This window comes from Rhinoderma darwinii, chromosome 5 (genome assembly GCF_050947455.1).
Source record: "Rhinoderma darwinii isolate aRhiDar2 chromosome 5, aRhiDar2.hap1, whole genome shotgun sequence".
Lineage (NCBI taxonomy): Eukaryota > Metazoa > Chordata > Amphibia > Anura > Rhinodermatidae > Rhinoderma > Rhinoderma darwinii.
The window spans coordinates 118,525,053-118,550,587 of NC_134691.1; the positions used below are offsets into that span (position 1 = coordinate 118,525,053).

At 40.5% G+C, this 25,535-nt stretch overlaps 1 protein-coding gene across 5 annotated transcripts in view; it reads left to right on the forward strand.

Annotated features, from left to right (window-relative positions):
- CEP192 (centrosomal protein 192) overlaps positions 1 to 25,535 on the forward strand; it is a 223,014-nt gene that overhangs the window by 23,415 nt on the left and 174,064 nt on the right. For 3 of the 5 annotated variants that reach the window (XM_075826454.1, XM_075826456.1, XM_075826457.1), the window contains exons 3-8: positions 11,365 to 11,468; positions 16,161 to 16,207; positions 16,362 to 16,503; positions 20,019 to 20,149; positions 20,561 to 20,632; positions 24,340 to 24,519. In XM_075826454.1, coding sequence (XP_075682569.1) covers positions 11,365 to 11,468; positions 16,161 to 16,207; positions 16,362 to 16,503; positions 20,019 to 20,149; positions 20,561 to 20,632; positions 24,340 to 24,519 — 676 coding nt within the window. The remainder of the gene's footprint in view (positions 1 to 11,364; positions 11,469 to 16,160; positions 16,208 to 16,361; positions 16,504 to 20,018; positions 20,150 to 20,560; positions 20,633 to 24,339; positions 24,520 to 25,535) is intronic. The other 2 variants (XM_075826458.1, XM_075826459.1) reach the window with 2 other exon arrangements.

A 25,535-nucleotide genomic window follows, 5' to 3' on the forward strand; every position in this document is an offset into this window, starting at 1 on the left:
CGTAGCTTTAGCGCTAAATTTTTCGTTTTCTCAACAAATAAAGGAAAAAAAGAACCCAACATTTGTAAAGTAATTTCTCCCGAGTACGGCAATACCCCATATGTGGTCATAAACGGCTGTTTGGGCACATGGCAGGGCTCAGAAGGGAAGGAGCACCATTTGGAGTGCAGATTTTGCTGGATTGGTTTCTGGGTGCCTGTGGGACCAAAACAGTGGAAACCCCCTAGAATTGACCCCATTTTGCAAACTACACCCCTCAATGCATTTACCTAGTGGTGTAGTGGGCATGTTAACCCTGCAGGTGTTTTGTAGAAATTAGTGTGCACTCTATTGCAGAGTGAAAATTTGATTTTTTCCATAGATCTGCCAATATGTAGTGCCCAGCTTGTGCCACCATAACAAGACAGCTCTCTAATTATTATGCGGTGTTTCCCGGTTTTAGTAACACCCTACATGTGGCCCTAATCTTTTGCCTGTACATTCGACCAGGCTCAGGAGTGAAAGCGTACAATGCGAGATTGAGGCCTAATTTGGCGATTTTACAAAGTATTGGTTCACAATTGCAGAGGCTCAGATGTGAAATAATAAAAAGAAACCCCTGAGAAGTGACCCCATTTGGAAACTGCACCCCTCAAGGCATTTATTAAGGGGTGTAGTGAGCATTTTCACCCCACAGGTCTTTTCCATAAATGAATGCGCTGCGGATGGTGCAAATTAAAAATTGATATTTTTCCCTAGATATGCCATTTCAGTGGCAAATATGTAGTGCCCAGCTTATGCCAGTGGAGACACACACCACAATAATTGTTAAAAGGGTTCTCCCGTTTATGACGATGCCATATATGTGGAAGGAAACTGCTGTTCGGGCACCCTGTAGGGCTCAGATGGGATAGAGCTCCATTTGGCTCTTGGAGAGCGGATTTTGCTTGGTAGTAGATTTGTTTGAGTATTACTGGTGTTTTCCTTTTATAATGTGGGGGTACATATAAACTGGGCAGAGTACATCAGGGGCATAGTCAGGTGGTATAATAATGGGGTAAAAAAACAATAAAATAATCCATAGATGTGTGTTACGCTGTGAAGCAATCCTTTCCGCACAGGCCAGTGTCGCACTGATATATGGCGTCCTTTCTTATGCCCCTTTTGGTCCACACTCCACACCTTTGCAGTTTGGGGAATTTTGCTGGGAAAGTGTTGTCCTGGTATAATACAGGCACTGTTGCTTCCAGCAGATATGTTTGGGCCCTCCCCTTCCTGGTTCCCTAATTTTAGGTCCTTGATAAATCTCGTCTTGAAACAGAAGAAATGTTCCCCTTGGGCACAACTGCATATTTTTTATCTCCTGACTTATTGGAGCCATAACTAATTTTATTTTTTCATAGACGTAGTGGTATGAGGGCTGTTTTTTTTTGCGGGACGAGCTGTAGCGGTTATTGGTACCATTTTGGGGTACATGCGAGTTTTTGATCACCTTTTATCCTATTTTTTGGGAGGCCAAGTAAACAAAAAAATGCAATTCTGGCATAGCTTTTTTAGTGTTTTTTTTTTTTTTTTTTTATACAGCGTTCACCATTCGTTATAAATTACATGTTAACTTTATTCTGCGGGTCAGTACGATTCCGGCGATACCTAATTTATAGCACTTTTTTTTATGTTTTACAACTTTTTGCACAATAAAATTACTTTTGTAAAACGAATGTATTTTTTCTGTCGCCAAGTTATGGGTACCATAACTTTTTAATTTTATTGTAGACGGAGCTGTATAAGGGCTTGTTTTTTGCGAGACAAGCTATAGTTTTTATAGGTACCATTTTTGGATACATGTGACTTTGATCACTTTTTATTCCAATATTTGTAGGGCAAAGTGACAAAAAAACAAACTCGGGTATAGTTTTTTTGTACGTTTTTGTATTTTTAAGCTGTTCACTGCGTGCAATAAAAAATCTAATTTTGATACCTCAGGTCGTTACGGTCGCGGTGATACCAAATACGTATGGTTTATTATTATTTTTCAATAATAAAGGACTTGATAAGGGAAAAAGGGGGATTCTGTTTTATTTTATTACTTGAAAGTTTTATTGTTTTCAAACTTATTTTTTTCACTTTTTTTTTTTTACACTATTTTTCAAGTCCCACTAGGGGACTTGAAGTTCCAACTCTCTGATGTTTTTTTTTTTTTCTAATACTTTGTACTACCTACGTAGTGCAATGTATTAGGTATGTCAGTTATTCACTGACAGCAAGCCGATTAGGCTTCGCCTCCCGGCGGGGCCTAATCGGCTTCCGTAATGGCAGAGCAGGAGGCCATTGTGTCTCCTGTTGCCATAGCCGTATTCGCCAGTCCTGATTGCCTGTCGGGGCTGGCGATCTGCTAGCAACCGCTACGATGCAGCAATCGCTTTCGATTGCTGCATCGAAGGGGTTAATGGCAGGGATCGGAGCTAGCTCCGGTTCCTGCCGTTACAGGTGGATGTCAGCTGTACAGTACAGCTGACTTCCACCGCTGATGACGCCGGATCAGCTCCTGACCCGGCGCCATCTTGCCGGCAGCTACGGAAGCCGATCAGGCTCCGCCGCCGGGCGGATCTTGACCGGCTTCCGTGCTAGTTAGACCGGAAGGTCAGTATTTGGCTTCCGGTTGCCATTGCAGCCACCGGAACCCCGGCAATTTCATTGTTGGGGTTCCGATGAGCTGCAAATGCCTTAAGTGCAGCACTCGCGTTTGAGCGCTGCACTTCAGGGGTTAATGGCGGGGATCTAAGCTAATTTCGGTCCCCACCATTACAGCCGGATGTCAGTTGTAAGATACAGCTGAGATCTGGCGATGATGGCACCGGCTCAGCTTCTGAGCCAGTGCCAAACATTTGGCGCATGGATACGGCAATTTGCGAGAAGTCATACCTTTCCATGTCGTACCCATACGGCAAATGTCGGGAAGGGGTTAAAGTAATTTTATTGTGCAAACACAGTAAAACACAAAAAACACCTATATACATATGGTATCGATGTATTTGCATTGACCATCAGAATAAATTAAATGTCATTTATAGTGCGTGGTGAAGACTAATAAAAAACAATAGCTAAATTTCTGTTTGGTCACCACGCCTCTCAAAGAACAGAATGAAAAGTGATCAAAAACATTAGAGATTGTCCCGTAAAAAATAAGCCCTGGCTCTCAAAATATAGCTATGAAGAGTTTATTCCAAAAGGGGGATAAGATTGGGCAGCATTTATCAGTGCGACACTGGCCACACAGCTGCAGATTATTTATTTACCGCATTATTATACCCTCTTATTCTGCACGGATGTGCTCCGCACTGTTTACATATGCCCCCACATTATAAACCGAAATACCAGCAAGAACCCAAACAGAACTATTACCAAGCAAAATCGGCACTTCAAAAGCCAAATGGCGCTCCCTTCAATCTGAACCCTACAGCGTTCCCAAACATCAGTTTATCTACATATATATGGCATTGCCAAACCGGGAGAACCTGCTTAACAATTTATGATGTATTAGTCTTCGGTGGCACTAACCGGGCACACCATATTGTGCACTATAATGGTAGATGCACGTAATTTCTAATTGAAAAAATACCTGTGCGGTCCAAATGCTCACTACACCCCTTAAAATCCTAAAGGGTTGTAGTTTCCAAAATACGGGTCACTACTTGGGGGTTTGTTTTACTGTTTGAACTCAGAGCCCTGCAATTGTGGGCCAATGCTATGAAAATACGCAAAATAGGCCTCAAATGCGCATGTCACTCTTCACTTCTGAGCCCTGTCATATGTCCAGGCAAATTATAAATGCCTTGAGGGGACTAGTTTCCAAAATGGGGTCACTTCTTTGGGGCTACGCTACTGCTGGGCAGAGTAAATCAGGGCATAATAAGAGGGTGTAATAATGGGGTAAATAAAAAATAATCCGCAGATATGTGGCCAGCGTCACACTGATAAATGGTGCCCAATCTTATCCGCTTTTGGAACACTGCACATTTTGCGTCGCTATATTCTGAGAGCCAGAACTTTTATTTTTTCTTCTCCAGAGCTGTGTGAGGGCTTTTTTGTTTTGGGACAATCTGTACTTTTCATTGCTACCATCTTGGGGTACATGCAATTATTTTTTTTTTATCACTTTTTATTCCATTTTTTTGGCAAGCAAGGTAATTTTATTTTTTGTCCCTGTATTCTGAGAGTCAAATTTTTTTTTATTTTTCAGTCAAAAAAGCTTTGTAAGGGCTTGTTTTTTTGCAGGACGGGATGTAGTTTTTATTTGTACTATTTTGGCGTGTATGTGACTTTTATCACTTTTTATTGTATATTTTTTTTTGGTGGTGATCGTGCGGGAAAAAAAATATTATAGTTTTTATGGGTCGTTACGAACGCGGTGATACCAAATATGTGTACTTTTTTAATGTGTTCATTTTTTTCCTATAATAAAAGACTTCTTATGGGAAAAAAAAGCATTTTTTTGTTTATGTAACTTATAACTTTTAGTTTTACACTTTTAAAACATATATTTTTAGTTTTTACTTGTCCCACTTGGGGACATTTAAACTTGCAGCTCTGATCGCTGCTAGAGTACATTACACTACCTACGTAGTGTAATGTGTTCTGTCATTGTGACGGGACAGTCAGTCATGCGCCATCTTGAAGATCTGGATCAGGTATGGGGGGTGTTGATCGGGGGTGCAATAGGGGCGGGCTGGCCCTTTATTAGACCATTTCTCCCTTCTCTCACAGCATATATTCTGTGAGAGAAGAGCGAGAACGAACTGCCGCTGTTTTTACAGCTATCGCCGTTATTGGTTGAATAAAGGCGATCACGTGACCGGGGACCGGAAAAAATGGTCCTCTGTCTGTGCTCTGAGGCCACAGCTACCTCCGTAGCGGAGTCCACCCAGTTTAAGCACCTCCCGTGGGCGCTATCTTATGCCAAAGTGCCGCTGTGAAAAGGTGGCGTTCTGGCAGAAGTACCCTTAATGGTCGCCGTGAAAACACGTATAGGCGGTCATTAACGTTAATGGTTTGCAATATTATTCCCATCTATGTTCATATTATTACATTTGTCATCCGAGGAGTTTTTAGGTAGGTCTTTGCTGGGGCTATTGTGTTTAGCCACTTATTAGGGTGGCATTTCCCATGAGACCAGTTTTAGCATGTATTTGCTATTTTAAGTGATTTTAACTAAGTGGTGTATTTTCCTTTTAATAAATTGACATTGTTTTTTGTGATACTTAGGGTGGATTCACACGAACATGTATTGGGTCCGTGCGGGCCGCGTGGTTTTCACGCGCCACGCACAAACCAATACAAGTCTATGGGGCAGTACAAACAGTCCGTGCTTTTTGCGCAGCGTTTGTCCGCTGCGCAAAAAGCGCGACATGGTCAATATCTCCGCGTATTTCGCGCATCACGCACCCATTGAAGTCAATGGGTGCGTGAAAACCACGCAGGTCGCACGGAAGCACTTCCGTGCGAACTGCCTGTTTCGCGCACCAGCGGTCAAAAGGATGAATGTAAACAGAAAAGCACCACGTGCTTTTCTGTTTACAAACATCCAAACGGAGTGTCTTTGAGATGAGCGAACCCGGACAACCGAACCGAACTTCACCGGGTTCGGCCGAACTCGTTTTGGCCGGACCCGGCAAAAAAATTTCCGGTACGCGACGTCAGGAGATAGTCACTGTCCAGGGTGCTGAAAGAGTTAAAACTGTTTCAGCACCCTGGACAGTGACATCCGATCCCAATATACATGAACGTGTAAAAAAAAAAAAAAAAAAAAGAAGTTCTGACTTACCGATGACTCCCGGTTTCTTCCTCCAGTCAGACCTCCCGGGATGACAATTCAGTCCAAGTGACAGCTCCACCCAATCACAGACCAAGCACAGGCTGCAGCGGTCACATGGACTGCGGCGTCATCCAGGGAGGTGGGGCCCGATGTCAAGAGGGACGCGTCACCAAGGCAACGGCCGGGAGGGAAGTTCTCGGTAAGTACGAACTTTTTCGTTTTTTTTAACAGGTTTCTCGATATTGTGATTGGCATTCACTGTCGAGGGTGCTGAAAGAGTTCAGTTAACTCTTTCAGCACCCTGGACAGTGACTGACGTCGACTAGACTCATCTCTATGATGGCGGCTGCGCGAAAATAACGCAGCCGCGCATCATACACGGATGACACACGGAGCTGTCAAGTGGTTTTTGCGCGCGCAAAACGCAGCGTTTTTTGCGTGCGCAAAAACGCAACGTTCGTCTGAATAAGCCCTTAGGCCGGATTTACACGAGCGTGTGCGTTTTGCGCATTCAAAAAACGCTGCGTTTTGCGCGCGCAAAAGCTACTTAACAGCTCAGTGTGTCAGCTGCGTATGATGCGTGGCTACGTGATTTTCGCGCAGCCGCCATCATTGACACTGTTTGTATGTTTGTAAACCGAAAAGCATGTGGTGCTTTTCTGATTTAATTCATACTTTTTACTGCTGTTGTGCGAATCACGCGCGTCACAATGGGTGCGTGATGCGTGAACTCACAAATATAGGACATGTCGTGAGTTTTACGCAGCAGACACACGTTGCGTGAAACTCAGACAGTCTGCATGGCCCCATAGATTAACATAGGTCCGTGCGAGGCACGTTGCACGGACTAATTACACGTTCGTCTAAATAAGCCCTTAGTGTTTATATACTTTTGCCGTATACATACCCGTATGTGTGTTTTTGTCTTGACACGTGGGGTATTACTGTACTCGGGAGAGATTGCTTTACAAATGTTGTGGTGCTTTTTCTCCTTTATCCTTTGTGAAAATAAAAAAATGTTAACTTTTTATTTAAAAAAAATAGATATTTCCACTGCCTAATTCTAATAAATTCTGCAGAAGACCTGTTGGGTCTAAATGCTCACTATACCCCTAGATAGATTCTTTAAAGTGTGTAGTTTCCCAAATGGTGTCACTTTTGGGGAGTTTCCACTGTTTTGGTCCCTCAGGGGCTTTGCAAATGTGACGTGGCACCCGAAAACCATTCCAGCTAAATTTCAGCTCCAAAAGGTCAAATGGGGCTCCTTCCCTTCTGAGCCTTGCCCCTGGGTCCAAATAGCAGTTTGTCAAATATGGGATCTTGCCATAAGCAGGATAATTTTTTTTTAACATTTTTGGGGCCCTTTTCTCTTTTTGTTCCTTGTAAAATTAGAAATTATTTACGTTTTTATTGGAAAAAAAAATGAAGATTTTCATGGTCTAATTCCACTAAATTCAGCAAAATACTAACTATACCGCTTGATAAATTATTTGAGGTGTCTAGTTTTCCAAATGGTGTCTCTTTGTGGGGTTTCCACTATTTTGGCACCACAAAACCTCTTCAAACCTAGCATGCTGCCTAAAATATATTCTAAGAAAAAGGAGGCCCCAAAATCCACTAGGTGCTCCTTTGCTTCGGAGGCCTGTGTTTCAGTCTATTACCACACTGGGGCCACATGTGGGATATTTCTAAAAACTGCAGAATCTGGGCATTAAATATTGAGTTGCGTTTCTCTGTTAAAACCTTGTGTTGGAGAATAAAAATGTTTTTACTTTTTCCTCCACGTTGCTTTAATTCCTGTCAAACGCCTAAAGGGTTAAGAAACCTTCTAAATGCTCTTTTGAAAACTATGGGTTGCAGTTTTTAAAATTGGGTGACTTATTGGAGTTTCTAATGTATAAGGGCCTCACAGCCACTTCAGAACTGAACTGGTCCCTAAGAAAATGTGAGAAATTACTGCTAAAGTTCTAAGCCTTATAACATCCTGGAAAAATAAGAGGATGTTCAAAAAACGATGCCAACGTAAAATAGACACATGGGAAATTTTAACTAGTAACTATTTTGTGTGGTGTTACGATCTGTTTTACAAGCAGATTCTAATTTAGATAAATGCTAATTTTTGCAAGTTTTCTCTAAATTATGGTGTTTTTTTCACAAATACTGAATACCCAATTTTTCACTAACAAAGTACAATGCGTCATGAGAAAACGGTCTCCGAATCGTTTGGATAATTAAGTTATCACATAAACGAACACATTTTAGATTTTAATAAATCGTCTGCCTCCACAAGGCCAATACATGCAGGGTCCTGAAGGGGTTAATGAAAAATACAAAAGTGATTTTGTCTTGGGGTTAAAGGTGTTGTCTCGTGAAGACTACTATTGGGGCATTTGGACGTTAAAGAGGGGTGTCCACGGCTTAGCATCCCCCACTGAGTTATCTAGTAAGAGTGACTACTTTCCTGGCGGACTTCAGCCATTCAGCTTCCCTTTAGGGGTATGTTGAGACGTAGCAGAAATGCCGCATATTTCATTCTTTGCACTGCACAGGGTGAAATCTGTGGCAAGTCTGCGATAAAATCTGCACGTAGCACATACAGCTTTTACCACATATTTTTTACGCTGTCTCTAGACTACTAATCCTGTCTAGTTTTGACAATTATTAAAATCCCAGTCTGAAGAGTATTGTTATGATAAAAAATGTCAATCCGACACTTAGCCTCTTGTTCATCAGTGGGTAAAAAATTATGTAAATTGTCCTAGTGTTTAGGTTTTGTGTATTCTTATTTAGCGCGGTTTATACTTCATACTTTTATATAAAGCTTAGACCGTAAAATACGTTTTATTAGCTGATGAAACTGCGATCACTAGCCTCTTGGCTCATGTCCATATTACACCATTCAAAATGGTGTAGAAATTTCAACTAATGACCTAAAAAGGTCAAACAAAATGAGTGTTGCTAGTCCGGACATTTTTTTAAAAAATTTTTTCGCATGTACTTTTGTGACTTACTTTGTTCAGATCTTTGGATGTTCAAGCTTCATATTTAGAGAGCGAAAAAAATTGCTGCTGCCAACAAGCTGTACTTCTAGCTTAAGTCACTCCGGAGGAGATGGGGGAAAAAAGCCAAGGACAAATTTCTTAAGGATGGTTTGTGTCGGGATTGTGAATAGACAGACATCGTGTCTAACCAGGACGGAATGTCTATTCACAATCCCGACACTTCGGTAACGTTTGTGTGGAACTTACAGCACAGCAAGCGTAATCTCGCGATATCTCGCTGTAAATGACAGCACAGCGTGATTTCGATGTGCTGTGTGAGTAAGCCACACATAAATGTTACCAAAGTGTCGAGATTGTGAATAGACATCCCGTACTGGTTGGATGCGATGTCTATTCACTGTCAAGACACTTCAGTAACATTAATGTGTGTGTATGTGACGTGACTGCACATAGTGAACAACGCAGGATCACTATGTGCAGAGTAAATGAATTGAGAGAAGTGTATTATGCTGATTGGTCAGCGTCATACACTTCTCTCCACTTGGTCGAAAGTAAAAACACGCCCAGTTGTCGATTTTAAAACTCATTAGCATAAAGCTAAAATAGGTCATAACTCCGTCAAAATTGATTGTTTTTCTAAATAAAAACCACGGCTGTTACCTACATTACAGCGCCGATCACATTATGTAGAAGATAGGGCACTAATAATGTGGTGACAGAGCCTCTTTAAGGCTATATTCACACGACGTGAAATACGGCAGTTAAAAACGGATCATGGCTGTTTTGCATCAGTGGATGCCAGCCACTCACACTCTGTCATGGGTAAGTGACATGTGCATATTATGCACAGTTCATTAGGATATACATTTATACATTTAGTTCCTGTCATTTGATGTACTGTACTCTTCTTTGGAACGGTGATGTACTACTGCCCTAGATACATTGGGTAGACTCATTACCAATGTATATATACCTTTGATGCATTTGTCTCCTAGTACTTCTTAGTGACCCATGTTTGGCTGTTCCTATAACATCATTACTGTTACTTTACACTGGTGTACTCAGTCTGTTCGCACAGTGCTGTGCTGTGTGATATGTGTTCTGGCTGTCCATTTTTTCTTGTGGTTTACATCTCTACTAATTTTATATATGTGTTTATTTTAATTTATTCAATAAACTTTCATATTTTTTAACTCCTTTTTCGTGTGTCAGACTCCTAGTTATAGGTTTTGCTGTTTTGCATCAGTGTGTCTAAATTTGAATCCATTTGCCGGCCGTCTGACCGTTTTTAACTGCTCCTAGAAGGAGTTTAGGTTGCTTTATCTACAGGAGGGGTGACTCTCTTTACGGTGGAGATGGTGGGATCTACATGGGTGATCAAGAGACGTCGGAGGGCTCCCTTTAGGAGCAGAGTCACTGGCCAGAGCGATCTGACTGGGGATTTCACTCCTAGAGGGAGCGTAGGTGGTGCTATCTACATGGGGCTTGCGTGTGGTGCTTTCTACAGGGGGGGTGTATTTCGGGGCTCACAAAGCACCAGCAGACAGGAGTGCAGCGCTACTCACACTGAAGCAGCACTGTACTCATTAAACCCCGTTCCATGCTGCCAACTTTTATATACGTCATGTTAAGACAAGTGCAATTAAATTATTCGTTATATGAACCCAATTAGAAAGCGGAGCATGTACAATATAGTATCACAAGGAGGGGGAGGAAAAGGAAAATTAGTGTTAAACATTCCAAGACTTTAAACGTGGAAATGATGACCAGACACACCATTTGCGTGAAAAGGACTGGGTTCCTGCTAAGTTGTGATTCAGTACGTGCAGGGACTTTTTGTCGCAACTTTTGATCACATTAGGGTGCAAGGAGACTGTGCAAGCCGTAATGAGGGGCTGTGGGAGGGCCAATAAGGAAGAGGCATGGGCAAGGCATTAAACAGCTACTGTAGCGTCATCAGCTGTTTCTCCTCTGGATCCCTCATATTCTCTCCTGTTCAGCACAGAGGGGGAAGAATGAACCAAAAAAGGTACATCTGCTAAATGTTAAACATTGAGATTTTAGGAGAAAAGGCTATCATGGGACGACCCCTATAAGGCTAGGATTCCACCGCGACTTTTGGTTCTGCTGTTTCTCCTGGAAACAAGCAAATTAATTAATTGACAACTGGGCCTTCCTATTTCCCTGTATTGCTAGAATGTCTGTTTACACAGTCTTGCACTGTCCGCATTTATTGAACAGCGTCAGACTATTCGGAACACACCCTATTGACAAGGAAATGATAACGTCAAGGAATGGCCGAACACACAGTTATAAGATGCTCAGAATTGTTAATGGGGCATTCCAGTGTTAATAATGTTGGTCTGACAATTATCAGCATGAGATATTGAGCTGTTGGTTGAATTGTTCCAGTTCTTTGCGAAAGCTGTACAGAAGGAAAGAAATATGAATAAGGCATTTGCATTAAATGCGGCCTATAGTCTTTGATATCCTCTGCATTTTGTTACAAACTACAAAATACATCTTTTTTTTTCCTTCGCTTTTTTTTTCTCCTATTTCTTTCTTAAACAGAAGAGACTTGAATACGTTTATTGAAGACAGCAATGTTAAAACTCATTTGCAGAGAGCTGAATTCCCAGAACCGAATTTCCAAGAGGAGCCACTCGAAAGAAATGGTATCTAACCTTTTTTATTTTTATATGTGTAAGCAAGATCAACCAGTTTGTGGACAATCCTGGCAAACAAATTGGACACACATTTTGGCTGGTAATTAACCCCTTAACGACCAAGGACGAAAATGAACGTCATGGTCGGCTGCTAGTTCCCGCACCATGACGTTCATTTTCGTCCGCATTTCAAACTGTCACTCTGTGTAAACACAGAGTGACAGACCCGCGCTGACAGTTGTCCCCGACAGCTGAGACATCAGTCTTGCCGGACAGCGGACCATCGCCGCTGATTTCGGCAGTTAACCCCTTAAGTGCAGCGACGGATTGCCGTCGCCGCATTTAAGTGGTTTGAAGCACACCAGCAGCCCCCACGAAGTGATCGTGGGGGCTACCGATGCTTGTCACGGCAATCGGAGGTCAGATAATGACCTCCGGGTTGCCATGCACGGAAGCCTCGGAGGAACAGCCTCCGGCCGTTCCTCCTCTGCTTCCTGTCAGTGTGACAGTCACGTCACAATGACAGTTAGAGTACATTACACTACGTGTGTCGTGTAATGTACTCTAGCAGCGATCAAAGCTGCAAGACTAAGTGTCCCCTAGTGGGACAAGTTAAAAAAGTAATAAAAATGTTTTAAAAAAAGTGTAAAAATAAAAGTTATAAGTTCTATAAACACTAAATGCTTTTTTTCCTATAATAAGACTTTTATTATAGAAAAAAAATGAACACGTTAAAAAAGTACACATATTTGGTATCGCCGCGTTCGTAACGACCCCAACTATAAAACTATAATGTTATTTTTCCCGCACGATGAACACCCCAAAAAAAATCAATAAAAAACTACGACAGAATCGCAATTTTTTTGGTCACCACCGCTCCCTAAATAAAGAATAAAAAGTGATCAAAAAGTCGCATGTACCCGAAAATAGTACCAATAAAAACTTCTATCCGTCCTGCAAAAAACAAGCCCTTACACAGCTTTTTTGACTAAAAAATTACGGCTCTCAGAATATGGCGACACAGAATTTTTTATTTTTATAAATAAGTCATTTTATTGTGCAAACGCTAAAAAGAAGGACCAAACCTATATACATATGGTATCGCCGTAATCGTACCAACCCGCAGAATAAAGTAAAAATGTCATTTATAGCGTACGGTGAGCGCCGCAAAAAGAAAACCTAAAAAACGGTGTCAGAATTCCTGTTTTTTGCTCAGGATTGCAAAAAAATGGAATAAAAAGTGATAAAAAAAAATCGCATGTACCCCAAAATGGTACCAATGAAAACTACAGATTGTCCCGCAACAAATAAGCCTTCACACCGCTCCGGTGGTGAAAAAATAAAAAAGTTCTGGCTCTCAGAATATGGCGATGCAAAATGTGCAGAGGGTTCAAAAGCGGATAAGATCGGGCGCCATTTATCAGTGCGACACCGGCCACATATCTGTGGATTATTATTTATTTACCCCATTATTATACCCTCTTATTATGCCCTGATGTGCTCCCCACAGATTACACATGCCCCCCACATTACAAACTGAAATACCAGCGAAACCCAAGACAGAAACCTACCAAGCAAAATCTGCACTCCAAAAGCAAAATGGCGTCCCTCCCTTCTGAGCCCTGCAGCGTGCCCAAGCAGCAGTTTGCGCCCACACATATGGCGTCGCCATACCCGAGAGAACCCGCTTAACGTTTTATGAGGTATTTGTCTTCTGTGGCACAAACTGGGCACAACATATTATGCACTAAAATGGCGTATCAGTGGAAAATTGCAATTTTCACTTTGAACCATCCGCTGCGCATTAACCCCTTTGCGAACCATGACTTAATTGCCCGTCATGATGCGGCGGTTGATGTATGGAGCCGGCTCACGTGCTGAGCCCGCTCCATACGCTTCGGGTGTCGGCTGTGTATTACAGCTGACACCCGGGACTAACGGACAGGTACAGGGATCGCTCTGTTACAGAAGCCTGTAAGAATAACAGTATACTGCAATACATTAGTATTGCAGTATATTGTACCAGTGATCCAATGATCGCTGGATCAAGTCCCCTAAGGGGATTGATTAATAAAATGTGTAGAAGAATTATAGTAATTAGTAGTGAGAATTTTTTTTTTTTAAAGTTAAAAAAACAAAACACCTTTTCGCATTTTTCTTCTAAAGTAATGTAAAAAAAATGAACAAAATTGGTATCGCTACATCCGTAAAAGTCCGAACTATTACAATATACCATTATTTAATTTGCACAGTGCACACCATAAAAAAATGTAATAATTGAAACCGCCAAAATCGCTTTTTTTTTTTTTTTTTTTTTGTGACCTTCGCTCTAAAAAAAAAAATGTAATACAACTTTTGAATCACTTTTTATGTACCAAAAAATGTTACCAATAAAAACTGCAGCTCCTCCCGCAAGAAATAAGCCCTCACACCGCTCTATTGATGGAAAAATAAAAAAGTTATGGCTCTTGGAAAGCGGGGAGTGAAAATCTAAAATATGAAAGCAAAAAATGGATCAGTCCTGAAAGGGTTAATTCATTTCTAATGAAAAAACGTATGACCCCATGTGGGGTATTTCCGTACTCGGGAGAAATTGATTTATAAAAAATGGTTGTTTTTTTTTCCTCCTTTATCCCTTGTGAAAATGAGAAAATGCAACATTTTAGTGGGAAAAATGTTGATATTAATTTTCGCGCCCTAATTCCAATAAACTCTGCAAAAGACCCGTGGGGTCTAAATGCTCACTATACGCCTAGAAAAATTCCTTGAAGGTTTTTCCAAAATGGGGTCACTTTTGGTGGGTTTCCACTGTTTTGGTCCCTCCAGTGCATTGCAAATGTGACATGGCACCGAAAACCATTCCAGCAAAATCACAAATCCAAATGGCGCTCCTTCCCTTCTGAGCCCTGCTGTGGGTCCAAACAGCAGTTTATTACCACATATGGGGTATTGTCGTAATCGGGAGACATTGTTTTACAAATGTTGGGGTGCATTTTCTTCGTTATTCCTTGTAAATAATAAAAATTTCTATGTTGTTTCAGAAAAAAAGTACATTTTAATTTTTACAGACTAATTTCAATATATTTAGCGAAAAACCTGTGTGGTCAAAATGCTAACTATACCCCTAGATAAATACCTTAAGGGGTCTAGTTTTCGAAATGGGGTCGTTTATGGGGAGTTTCTATCATTCTGGCAGCTCAAAGCTTCTCCAAATGTACATTGGGGCCTAAAACATTTTCAAGCAAAATATGAGTCCTGAAAGCCTCCGGGTGCTCCCTTCCTCTGGGGCCCTGCCGTGTGTCCAAACAACGCATTAGGTCCACAATGTGGGTATTTTTGAAAACAGGAGAAAGAGGGCGATAGATTTTGGGGTGTGTTTCTTCATTTTCATGGTCGCTTTACAAAGAAATCGGTCTTCAAACAAATACTTTTATGAAAAAAGTGAAATTATTTTTTTCACCTGATATGCATTAAATTTAGCAAAGAACTGTGGGGTCAAAATAATTACTATACCCCTAAATAAATACCTTATGGGGTCTAGTTTTCTAAATGGGGTCGTTTATGGGGAGTTTCTATCGTTCTGGCAGCTCAAAGCCTCTCCAAATGTACAGTGGGGTCTAAAACATTTTCAAGCAAAATATGAGTCCTGAAAGCCTCCGGGTGTTCCCTTCCTTTTTGGTCCTGCCGTGTGTCCAGGCAGCGCATTAGGGCCACAATGTTGGTATTTTTGAAAACAGGAGAAACAGGGTGATAGATTTTGTGGTGTGTTTCTTCATTCTCATGGTCGCTTTACAAAGAAATTGGCCTTCAAACTGATACTTTTATGAAAAAAAGTGAAATTTTTTTTTTTCACCTGCTATGTATTAAATTTAGCAAAAAACTGTGGGGTCAAAATACTTACTATACCCTTAGGTAAATACCTTAAGGGGTCTAGTTTTCTAAATGGGGTCATTTGTGGGGGTTTCCATCACTCTGAGACCTATGAGCCTCTGAAAACCTGGCTTGGTGCAGGAAAACAAAATGTACTTCAAAATTTATAAAATTATTATTCAATTTGTAAGTCCTCTAAATTGCTGAAAATTTATTTTATTTTTTCAAAAGTGCTGCCAAAATGGAGTAAAGAGATAGAAATATATATTTAATTAAAAAAATTGTACAGTGTGTGTAGATATGTGACATATTGCAGTTAAAAATAGGGGAAAATGGTAATTTTTACAATATTCCATTTTTAATTTTTTTTATTAATTTCCGCAAATCGTATCAGTCTACTTTTACCACTAAAATAAAGTAAAACATGTGACGAAAAAACAATGTCAGAATTACTTGGATATTCAAAACTTTCACAGAGTTATTCTCTGATAAAGTCAGACATACCAGATTTGACAAATCTGGCTTGGTCATTAAGGTACAAACATGCCCGGTCATTAAGGGGTTAAATGCAATCCTCATGTTTTTTTAAAATTTTTGTTAAATATTACATTTTTTTTTATACATGTTTAGGGATAACTGCGTACCCAGATTTTAGGATTATCTCTGTTTGGTAATTGCAGCATGCTTAGCTTGTGTTTCATAGTTTTTACACTTTTTTTTAAATTTGATTTTTAAGAACATTTAAAGCAAATCTATAACTACCAAATTGTCTATAAATAAATAATTGGTGGCTCAGTGCTGCTTGATAACGTTCTTAATATGTTCCCTCAGATTTTTTATGTGATTTGCGAATGGGTTCACAAAGCAAAATAGACAGGGTAAATATTCTATCTATCTATTTTTATTTTCTCCCTGTGTTCTTCCCCATATGCCTTTTTGTGTTAACTTTTGCAATGTTAGTACATTCCTTAATGGTAAGTTATATTCTCTCAGTATGGTGGTAACTAATCTTCCAAGTTGATCTACTTTTAGATTTTCAATGCATCAAGTTTATGCAAAGGTACAGAGAGGGAAATGCAAAGTTTACCAGATGTGGAGTTAAGTTTATCTGCGGCAAGTTTCTTAGAAAACGAAAAATTGCTATCTATTGCAAGCTTAGAGGGCAGCTCTTCAGGTAATTTGTATGATTGATTTATTGAATGTCATTGCCTTGTGCTCATAAATGTAAATCTCTATGTTGTGCATATGATTTTTAAATTTATGCAGTTAAAGTGAAGCTCCACCTTTTGTGTCCAATGGTGTATCTAACGGTTTAGTTGCTTAGCGATTTGCTACTAAAGGACAGTAGTAGTGGAGATGACACTATCTGAGCTGCTTACAGAACTTGTATTCTGGGAAGGAGAGAACAGAACTGCTCTTAACAGGCCGTCTCCTCTCTGTTCACTGAATGTAGGAGCAGTATATGGCTCATGCTGCAGCTAATATTTTGATTTAAAGAGGCTCTGTCACCAGTTTAGAACTGCCTTATCTTCTACCTAATCTAATAGGCGCTTTAATGTAGATAAGTAATGTGGTGTTTTTAAAAAAAACAAAAACGTTTATTTTTGACAAAGTTATGAGCATTTTAAGTGTTATTCAAATTTGTTCTTAATGCCCAAGTGGACGTTTTTTTACTCTGGTCCGCGTCCTACACTTCTCTTTACTACACCCACTTGGTCAAAAGTAAAAAAATGCCCAGTTGGGCATTTAGAACTAATTGGCATAAAACGAAAAATCGTCATAACTCTGTTAAATTTAAATTTATATATATATATATATATATATATATATATATATATATATATATTTTTTTTTTAAAGTAAGGGTATGTGCACACTTAGTGACCAAAAACGTCTGAAAATCCAGAGCTGTTTTCAAGGGAAAACAGACCCTGCTTTTCAGACGTTTTCTGACCAACTCGCATTTTTTGCGCCGTTTTCGCAGCGTTTTTTACGTCCGTTTTTGGAGCTGTTTTCATTGGAGTCTATGAGAAAACCGCTCCAAAAACGTCCAAAGAAGTGTCCTGCACTTCTTTTGACGAGGCTGTATTTTTACGTGTCGTCGTTTGACAGCTGTCAAACGACGACGCGTAAATTACAGGTCGTCTGCACAGTACGTCGGCAAACCCAGTCAAATGAATGGGCAGATGTTTGCCGACGTATTGTAGCCCTATTTTCAGACTTAAAACGAGGCATAATACGCCTCGTTTACGTCTGAAAATAGGTCGTGTGAACCCAGCCTTACAACTTATCTACATTGCATTGCAGCGCCAATCAGATTAGGTAGAAGGTAGGGCACTTATAAACTGGTGACAGAGCCTCTTTAAGGGAGAATATCTCTGTACACTTCGTGTCCGTTGTGGAACCTGTATGGCAATGCTCAGGGGCTGTACACAGTGTGCATATGAGGCCTAAATTTGCTGTAGGAAAAGGTCTCCTGCTGTATGAGTTATTGATAATAACCTGCAGAATTGTAAATGGCACTCTTGTGCTACAACTCTTAATCAGTGTAGGTTAAAGGGTTAATCCCTACTTGTTAGAGTCCAGTGATAATAACCTAGTCACAGAGTCACCATGCTGGGACCCCCAGCATTACACTGTATTCTGTGGCGAAACCTGGCAGTAAGTGTTCAATTTTCCTGCAGTGCCACCAAAGGGGAAGATAAACCTTACACTGTGCCCATTAATATCGATAGGTTGTCTGTGTAATGCAGTACAGGACAGGTCCTCCAGAGCGGGAGACACTCTTTGTAACTGCTCTCTACTTTGGCCAAAAGGATGAGGATTCAAAATATGGGACCACCTTTTATTAAGAGACATACCGGTTTTAGCTTTAAAAAAACTGTTTGCTGGGGAATGCGGAGTTTACTTACCTGGTACCCTCGGTTTTTATCTTGTTGTGCTGCCAATTCCCAGGCTCCATCTCCTGTCATCCAAGATGGCTACAGGACAACTCGATGCACATTGTTCTTTGGTAGTCCCGGACAGTCTTCTCCTTTGAAATCCAGGGGGATAGCAGGGTTGAGTGTCTGGGAATACTGCGTGCTTAGAGTACTCTAAGCCCTGCGGTAAGTATTCTTCTATCTTGGAAGACAGGAGAGGGAACTTTGGAATCAGCGGCACAGAAAGCTAAAAAGAGAGACTACAGGCAACTAAACCCTTACATCCCCAGTAAACATAAATTTTTCTACCTATACTAGAAGTTTGCTTTAACTCAAAATTCCCTGAAAGTTTTACTTTGTGATCCTCTGAATTGCAATTTGACCTTGCTTATGGACCATGCGTTAAACTATTTTAACCTGCATACCTATATATATATATATATATATATATATATATATATATACAGAAACACAGAAGCTTGAGAAAGGCTCTAGTGGATAGAGCTGAAACGTCGCACTTAGGGTTAATAAAGTACCCTCTTTTTCACTGATTCCGATGGTGTGCTGCCTACTTTTTTGTTCGCTATATATATATATATATATATATATATATATATATATATATATATATATATATATATATATATATATATAAAAAAGAGAAATTTTCTATTGCAGCTAATATTTATGGAGTCCTAGAATTCTTAGGGAATACATACAATGTTTGATAAGGTAACACATGGTGGCTGGCACCTTTCTTGTGGAGATCCGGTTGCGTCACTCGTTTATAGTAGGTAAAGTGATGATTGAGCATATTGATATACCAGGAACACTTATGCCCCCTGTATTTTTAAAGGGGTTGTCCCACCAAAATTATACTTCCTCTACCCACAGGATATGTGATAAATGTAAGATCGCTGCAGGTCCGACCTCTGGGACCCCCTAGCAATCATGTGAACAAGGATCCCATGTCCCCCGCTTGAATGGAGTGGTGGTCACGCATGCGCATATTCAATCCATTGATTCACTGTGGGTCTGACGGATTTCCAAGCGCTGTACTCGGCTATTTCCATCGGTCCCATAGAGAAGAAACAGAGCAGAAGTGTGCACGCGTGTCCACCTTTTTATTCAAACGGGGGACACGGGAGCCTCGTTCTCGTAATCTCTGGGGCTCCCAGCGGTCTGACAAGCAGCGATCGCATTTTTCACCGAAGGATAGATGAACAGCTTATTTTTGTGGGCTAACCCCTTTTTAACTAGAAAAAACTAGGTGGGGGAAGAACTTGCTGAGAAACTCTGGGGCCGATTTACTGTTCAAAATGTGCCAGAATTCTGGCGCACATTCTGTGTGCCACATTTATTAACTATTTTACACAGTTTTTTCTTCCCGACACACTCGAGAACAGGGCTTGGCTTATTAGTAAAGCAGATGTGGGCTAGCGGAAAGGGGCATGGCTTGAAATGTGACCTTGTTCACTAAAATTTTGATGCAAAAATTTGTCACGTAAGCCAACTAATAGGTTCTCTAAGGAAAATAAATATCTAGCAAGATGATCCAAATTTATCATACATAATACACCGTGCAAATTTGGCGCATTTTCCGAACTGCCTGGTCTAAGATTACACTGTCGAAAACGTAGACAGTATTAGTAAATCTGCCCCATTGACTCCCTTCCAGAGATTTACATATATACATAAGAATTTGTTTGCTACTTTAGGTTTTGTCCTGTTCATGCATATGAGGAAAATTGACTTTTTTTGTTAAACAGATGAACTGGATGATGAAGAATTTTTTGATGACCAGTTGGAGGCCTACTTTAAAAGGCTGCTACCGCCAGGTATGCAATGTGGAGCTATTAAGGGACAAGAAATCCAAGATTCAAAAAGATCTTCCCTCATGGTAAGACAGGTTTTTTTTGGGGTCTTATAAGTATTGGATCAATGTGAATAATAAACATTATTTTTGGTAACTGGTATCATAATTATAATTTTATATATATAATACTGGAGAAGCTAGTCACTATGTAAAACCACCTTGTTTTTAGGGCTAGAACTCGGTGTTTGGCCATACAGCTGGCTGCATATGTCCTGAAATAAAGAACAAGTATAGACATAGATTGCATAACTTGCATTTTTAGGCTTGTGTTTTACAGGTTAGTATTTAGATGTAATGTGAAGTGGTTTAGACTAGGGTTCTCTTCCTGTTTTTGGTATGGATTAAGCCAGTTTATGGGTTATGTGTGTATGGGTTATAAGCTTAACTATTTGTAATGCTGAATTCCCCCCCCCCCCCTAATATTTTCTCCATCAGGCAAGAAACCGTTTTCCAGGTACTGAAACAAATCCAGAATCTGAACGTATGCAACGTTTTGAAGACTATGAAGTAATTATAGTTTTCTTCTACAAAGTGTGTGTGTGTGTGTGTGTCCGCGGGTCCGCCCGCCTGTCCGTCCGCCCAGTGAGTGAAAATCAAGCCTGGCTTAGTTGCCCATAGCAACTAATCACAGCAAGCGCAGCGTTCGTTCTCAAGAACCAAATTTTAAATGTGCTTACATAATGTGACATAAGAGGACAACATCAAAGCAAGAAAAAGCTTTTTACGTGTTGGAATTTCCAAGAACGCGGTCTATTGTGACAGTACATCAAAACTTAAAGGATAAATTTGGTAAATGTGCTCCGCATAGAAACTGCATTTCGCGTTGGGTGGAGCAATTCGATATCCACTGGGTGTTTGTCATTGAAAAATTCTGGGCTGCCCAAAGATTTTGGAAGAAAAAGAACCCAGAACCCAAACAAATATACATACAAAATTAAAACACACTTAAAATGGTAGCTCTAAAGACCATCAGCAAAGTGCCAGCATAGCCATAGAGGTATAATGATTATATAATATGCAACAGGTTGACAGAGAAAGCATATAAAATGCTTCAATCCTGATTACATGGGATGATCTCAATTACCTGTAGCTGCCATGATGACTGTCAATGGTCTTCGAGAGAAACACCTCGACGCGAGTTTCGCACCCATCATCAGGGGGTTACATAGTGTAACGGAAGTAGGTTTAAATAATGATCCTGCGTGTCGGTGACCAATGGCGCAAAGAGGTTCACAAAGCCGGCCCACGTGTGCCTTTCACGTCATGAGCGTCAGTGCAGTGGGAGAGTATCTCCATCATATGCACTTCCGCCCAAACTCTGACCGCTAAAGGCACAGCATGTTGAGTCAGTCAAGCGCATGCGCACATAACCCGTATATGTCAAAACTAGTTTCAACACAGGTACGAAAAATACCTAATCTAATATTTAAAATGTCAAATTTTAAAGTGACCTCAAGAGTTCCCGACAGCCATCGGTCCAAGTCACAGCAGGATTACAACAAAACTACTTCATAACATACTTGGATTCAAGTTCTAGACCTCCCACATTAGTTAAATGTGTGGATATCCATAAAATTCAGAATATATAGGAAGTGTTGATGTCATAAGTGCCATAAATATATAGCTGTGTACACACATCACTATACACATATATATATATATATATGTGTGTGTATGTACGCACCTGTGGAGACGACCATATGGAGAAGACCACCACCGCGCAGGCCGCACTGGTAGTGGAAGTTCTCCACCTGGACCCCCCCCCCCCCACATTCCACACATGATCAATTGTATAAATCAGTTACACACATCAGTACTAAGATCATATAGCCAATAGAGGCGTCAAGCGATCCAAACATACAGTAGTGTACACACCTCATTATACATATATGTACGCACCCGTGGGGAAGACCATATGGAGAAAACCACCACCACTGCCCAGCACGGGTGGTGGAAGTTCTCCACTTGGACCCCACACACAATCCACTATATAAAGCCGTCATATGCAACCACTGCATAGATGTAGACACATACACACAAATAAATGTGTGGGGTCGGAGAGTGTGTGAGGAAGACCACCACCCACGCGCCGCACGGTTGGTGGAAATCCCCCGCACAAACCCAGACCAAAAAATATCAGGTTACTAGATCTTAGGGTGAAGTATACATAGACTAGTATCTAAAATCCCCATTAGTTGATAAGTAATGATGTAGTGTAAAGTGACCTGTACATAAAATAAAATTAAAAAATAAATAAATAAAAAAATATATATATATAGCAGAAAATGACATCAGCCTACTGCGACACTAATGCCACCTAAACCACTAAATATAAATAAATATGCACTAAAGCTAAATCTACTTATAATAGGGAGGTTCTTAGTGCACATTTTGATCAAAAAGTGTTTGCCCACCTGCCACGACAAGGCGACCTCTGTAAGGTGGGAAACTACGCTGCACATACACCCAGAACTGGGACTAAGCCTACATATATACCTGGGGATGGTAGGATCCAGCATTGAACTGATTAAAATCACCCAGGGCAGAATGGGAGGAGTGCAAGAACAAAAATGGAGGCAGTCATATATATATATATATATATATATATATATATATATATAGCCTTTTCCTAAGAACAAGATAAATCTTCTTCCCCCAAAAGAAAGCTTAAGGTTATGAAGAATGTAGGAACACCCACACTCCCCATAAAAGTGATATTAAATTAGTCAATGATGATGCATCCTGTCAAATGTTCCCCAGAGCAGCACGGACCTCATCATCCAAACCGATCTGGGAAGCAGAGGACAGGCACGCACAGAAAACATTACTACAATCTCCAAAAATATATAAAAATAACAAATTATATATATATTATAATATGTGACACAAAAGTCCATTTAAAGTGTCAAAGGACAAATACATAGGGGTGAACCATCAAGTTCACCAATTCATGTAATAGTTATCCCAAAAGCCCACCACATTACTCTCAACCACTTCAGGTAAATGACATTTATCCAAAATATTTTTTACATCTATACAACGTCATATCATGAGTTCATGCCGCTGAATGGATCCTCCGTCAGTCGCATAATTTCATTTGGTTTCTCGAAACTAGAGTAGATCATGGATATACATTCCATTTCATACGCTGTCAATATAAATTTTTTTTTATTAAAAATTAGAATACACGTAGATATATTTACAAATAGGTTGCAAACCTAAGAGGCTCGTTCAGGCCCTTTGGTGACATTGTGTCTAATGTTACAATCCACTTAAGTTCTCTACGTAACAGCTGTTTAAATACTTTATGTCCTCTTTTTCCCAAGTGTCTTGCTAGGGGTTTACTCCTATCCCCAAATTCATCCACATAATTTTTGGGTAATAAACCCTTTATGTCCCGAATGTGTTCCATCACGTGAGTTTTTAACTCCCTAGTAGTCATACCGATGTAGATTTTATTACACGGGCAAGTGGTGTGGTAGACCACATTCCTGACATTACAATTTAATATAGTGGACTATCTTATACCTCCTTGTATTGCATAAACCAAAAAAGCAGTCCGTCCTTTCCATAACTGCGCATGCCCCACAATTGCCACATGATACATTGCCCCATTTCGGTGCCTTTGATCCAAAAATATGGGGATTACTGGGAGGTGGGTATAGTGGCTACGAACAAACATATCCCGCAGATTCGGGCTGCGTCTAGGTGTCGTAGCTAGATGAGGGGTTAGGATTTTAGCCAGATGTTTATCCATTTTTAATAAAGCCCATTGTTTCTGAGAAATGCCTCTTATTACATTCCACTGTTTATTGTCCACCTTATCCGATCCCCTCTTCACTTAAGGTTTTAGGTCACTTCGTTTCATCGATTTGGCATTGATAAATTCCTGTCTCACATGGGTTTCCCCATATCCCCTGTTTTGAAACCTTAACATAAGATCTTTAGATCGGGTTTCAAAACACTCATCTGAGGAGCAAATTCGTCTTGCACGGAGGAATTGTCCTATCGGGATTGCCTTTATAACATGTTTAGGGTGGGAGGAATCTGCCATCAAATATGAGTTGTAACAAATGGAACCCCAGCACACACTGAAAGCACAAAAGAATCTAAATGCAAAATAATTATATTTTATTGTAGCACAAATGGCTGCATGATAATATATGAAAATAATAATGAGCAACTTGGTAATGTGTATGTCATATTTTTTTCAGGATGACTTCCAGATGCCTCATGTACGCTTGGCTGCCACAGGCATGGATTCGGCTCCAGATAGTGATGATGATGATGATGATGATGATGATGATGATGATGATGTGGAACTTGAGCTAGAAATAGCTGCACAACAGCACTTGCAAAGAGAGCATTTCTTGGGAAACACAAATGGACCCTTGGTATGTCATTAAAAAACAGTAGCATATATGCCCTTTATATACCTGTAGTTAAAGGGGTTTTCCCAGTAGAGACATTTATGACCCATCCACAGGATTGTCATAAATGTCAGATGCGGGTCCCACCTCTGGGACCCGCACCCATCTCCAGAACGGGGCCCCCTAACTCCCGTTCAGCCGCGGTTTGTTGCGGCTGAATGAGGTGTTTTCCGACCATGGAAAACGTGTTATGGTCGTGGGTTACGTAAACCGCATAACTCGAGGATTTATGCTTTTTACGTAAGTCCCATATAACTTGATGGTAGTTATGGAAACCGCGTAGCTCGCATGCTACGCTGCTTCTGTAACTGCTGTTCACTACTATTGGAGTTAAAGAAACAGCGTAGCTCCGCGAACTACGTTGTTTATGTAACTCACGACCATATAAAGTTTTTCATGGTCGGAAAACACCTCATTCAGCCGCAACACACAGCGGCTGAAAAGGGTTTAGGGGGCCCCATTCTGGAGATGGGTGCGGGTCCTAAAGGTGGAGCCCTCCTCTATCTGACATTTGACATATCCTGTGGATGTGTTTATAAATGTCTCTCGTGGGAAAACCCCTTTAACTAGAGTTGCAGATTGCCAGTCCTAACCAGAAATTCTTTAATGATTTATCCTGGTTAGTAGCTACTTGTCTTGAGCCATTGTGATTTCTCCAGACACCACCGTAAACGTGCACTCTTGGCAGGGCCCGCATGTTTTTTTCAATAGGGAATTAGCTGCTGCCAGATGTTGGCTTATACCACCAAAATCGGCGGTTTGGACAACTTTTGTCGTGTATGGCTAGCTTTAGATACACGGGCTTGTGAGAAGGAGCAAGAGGTAATGGCTGATCTCTTGGGACACATATAATAGAATTAATTTATATATTTCTGAGTAATGATTGCAGTATGACACAAAATAGGATTAAATGAAATTTTGATATTAGAGGGGCATTCCCATCTCTAAAACGTGACTGTATATTGTTAGGGTATGCCAAC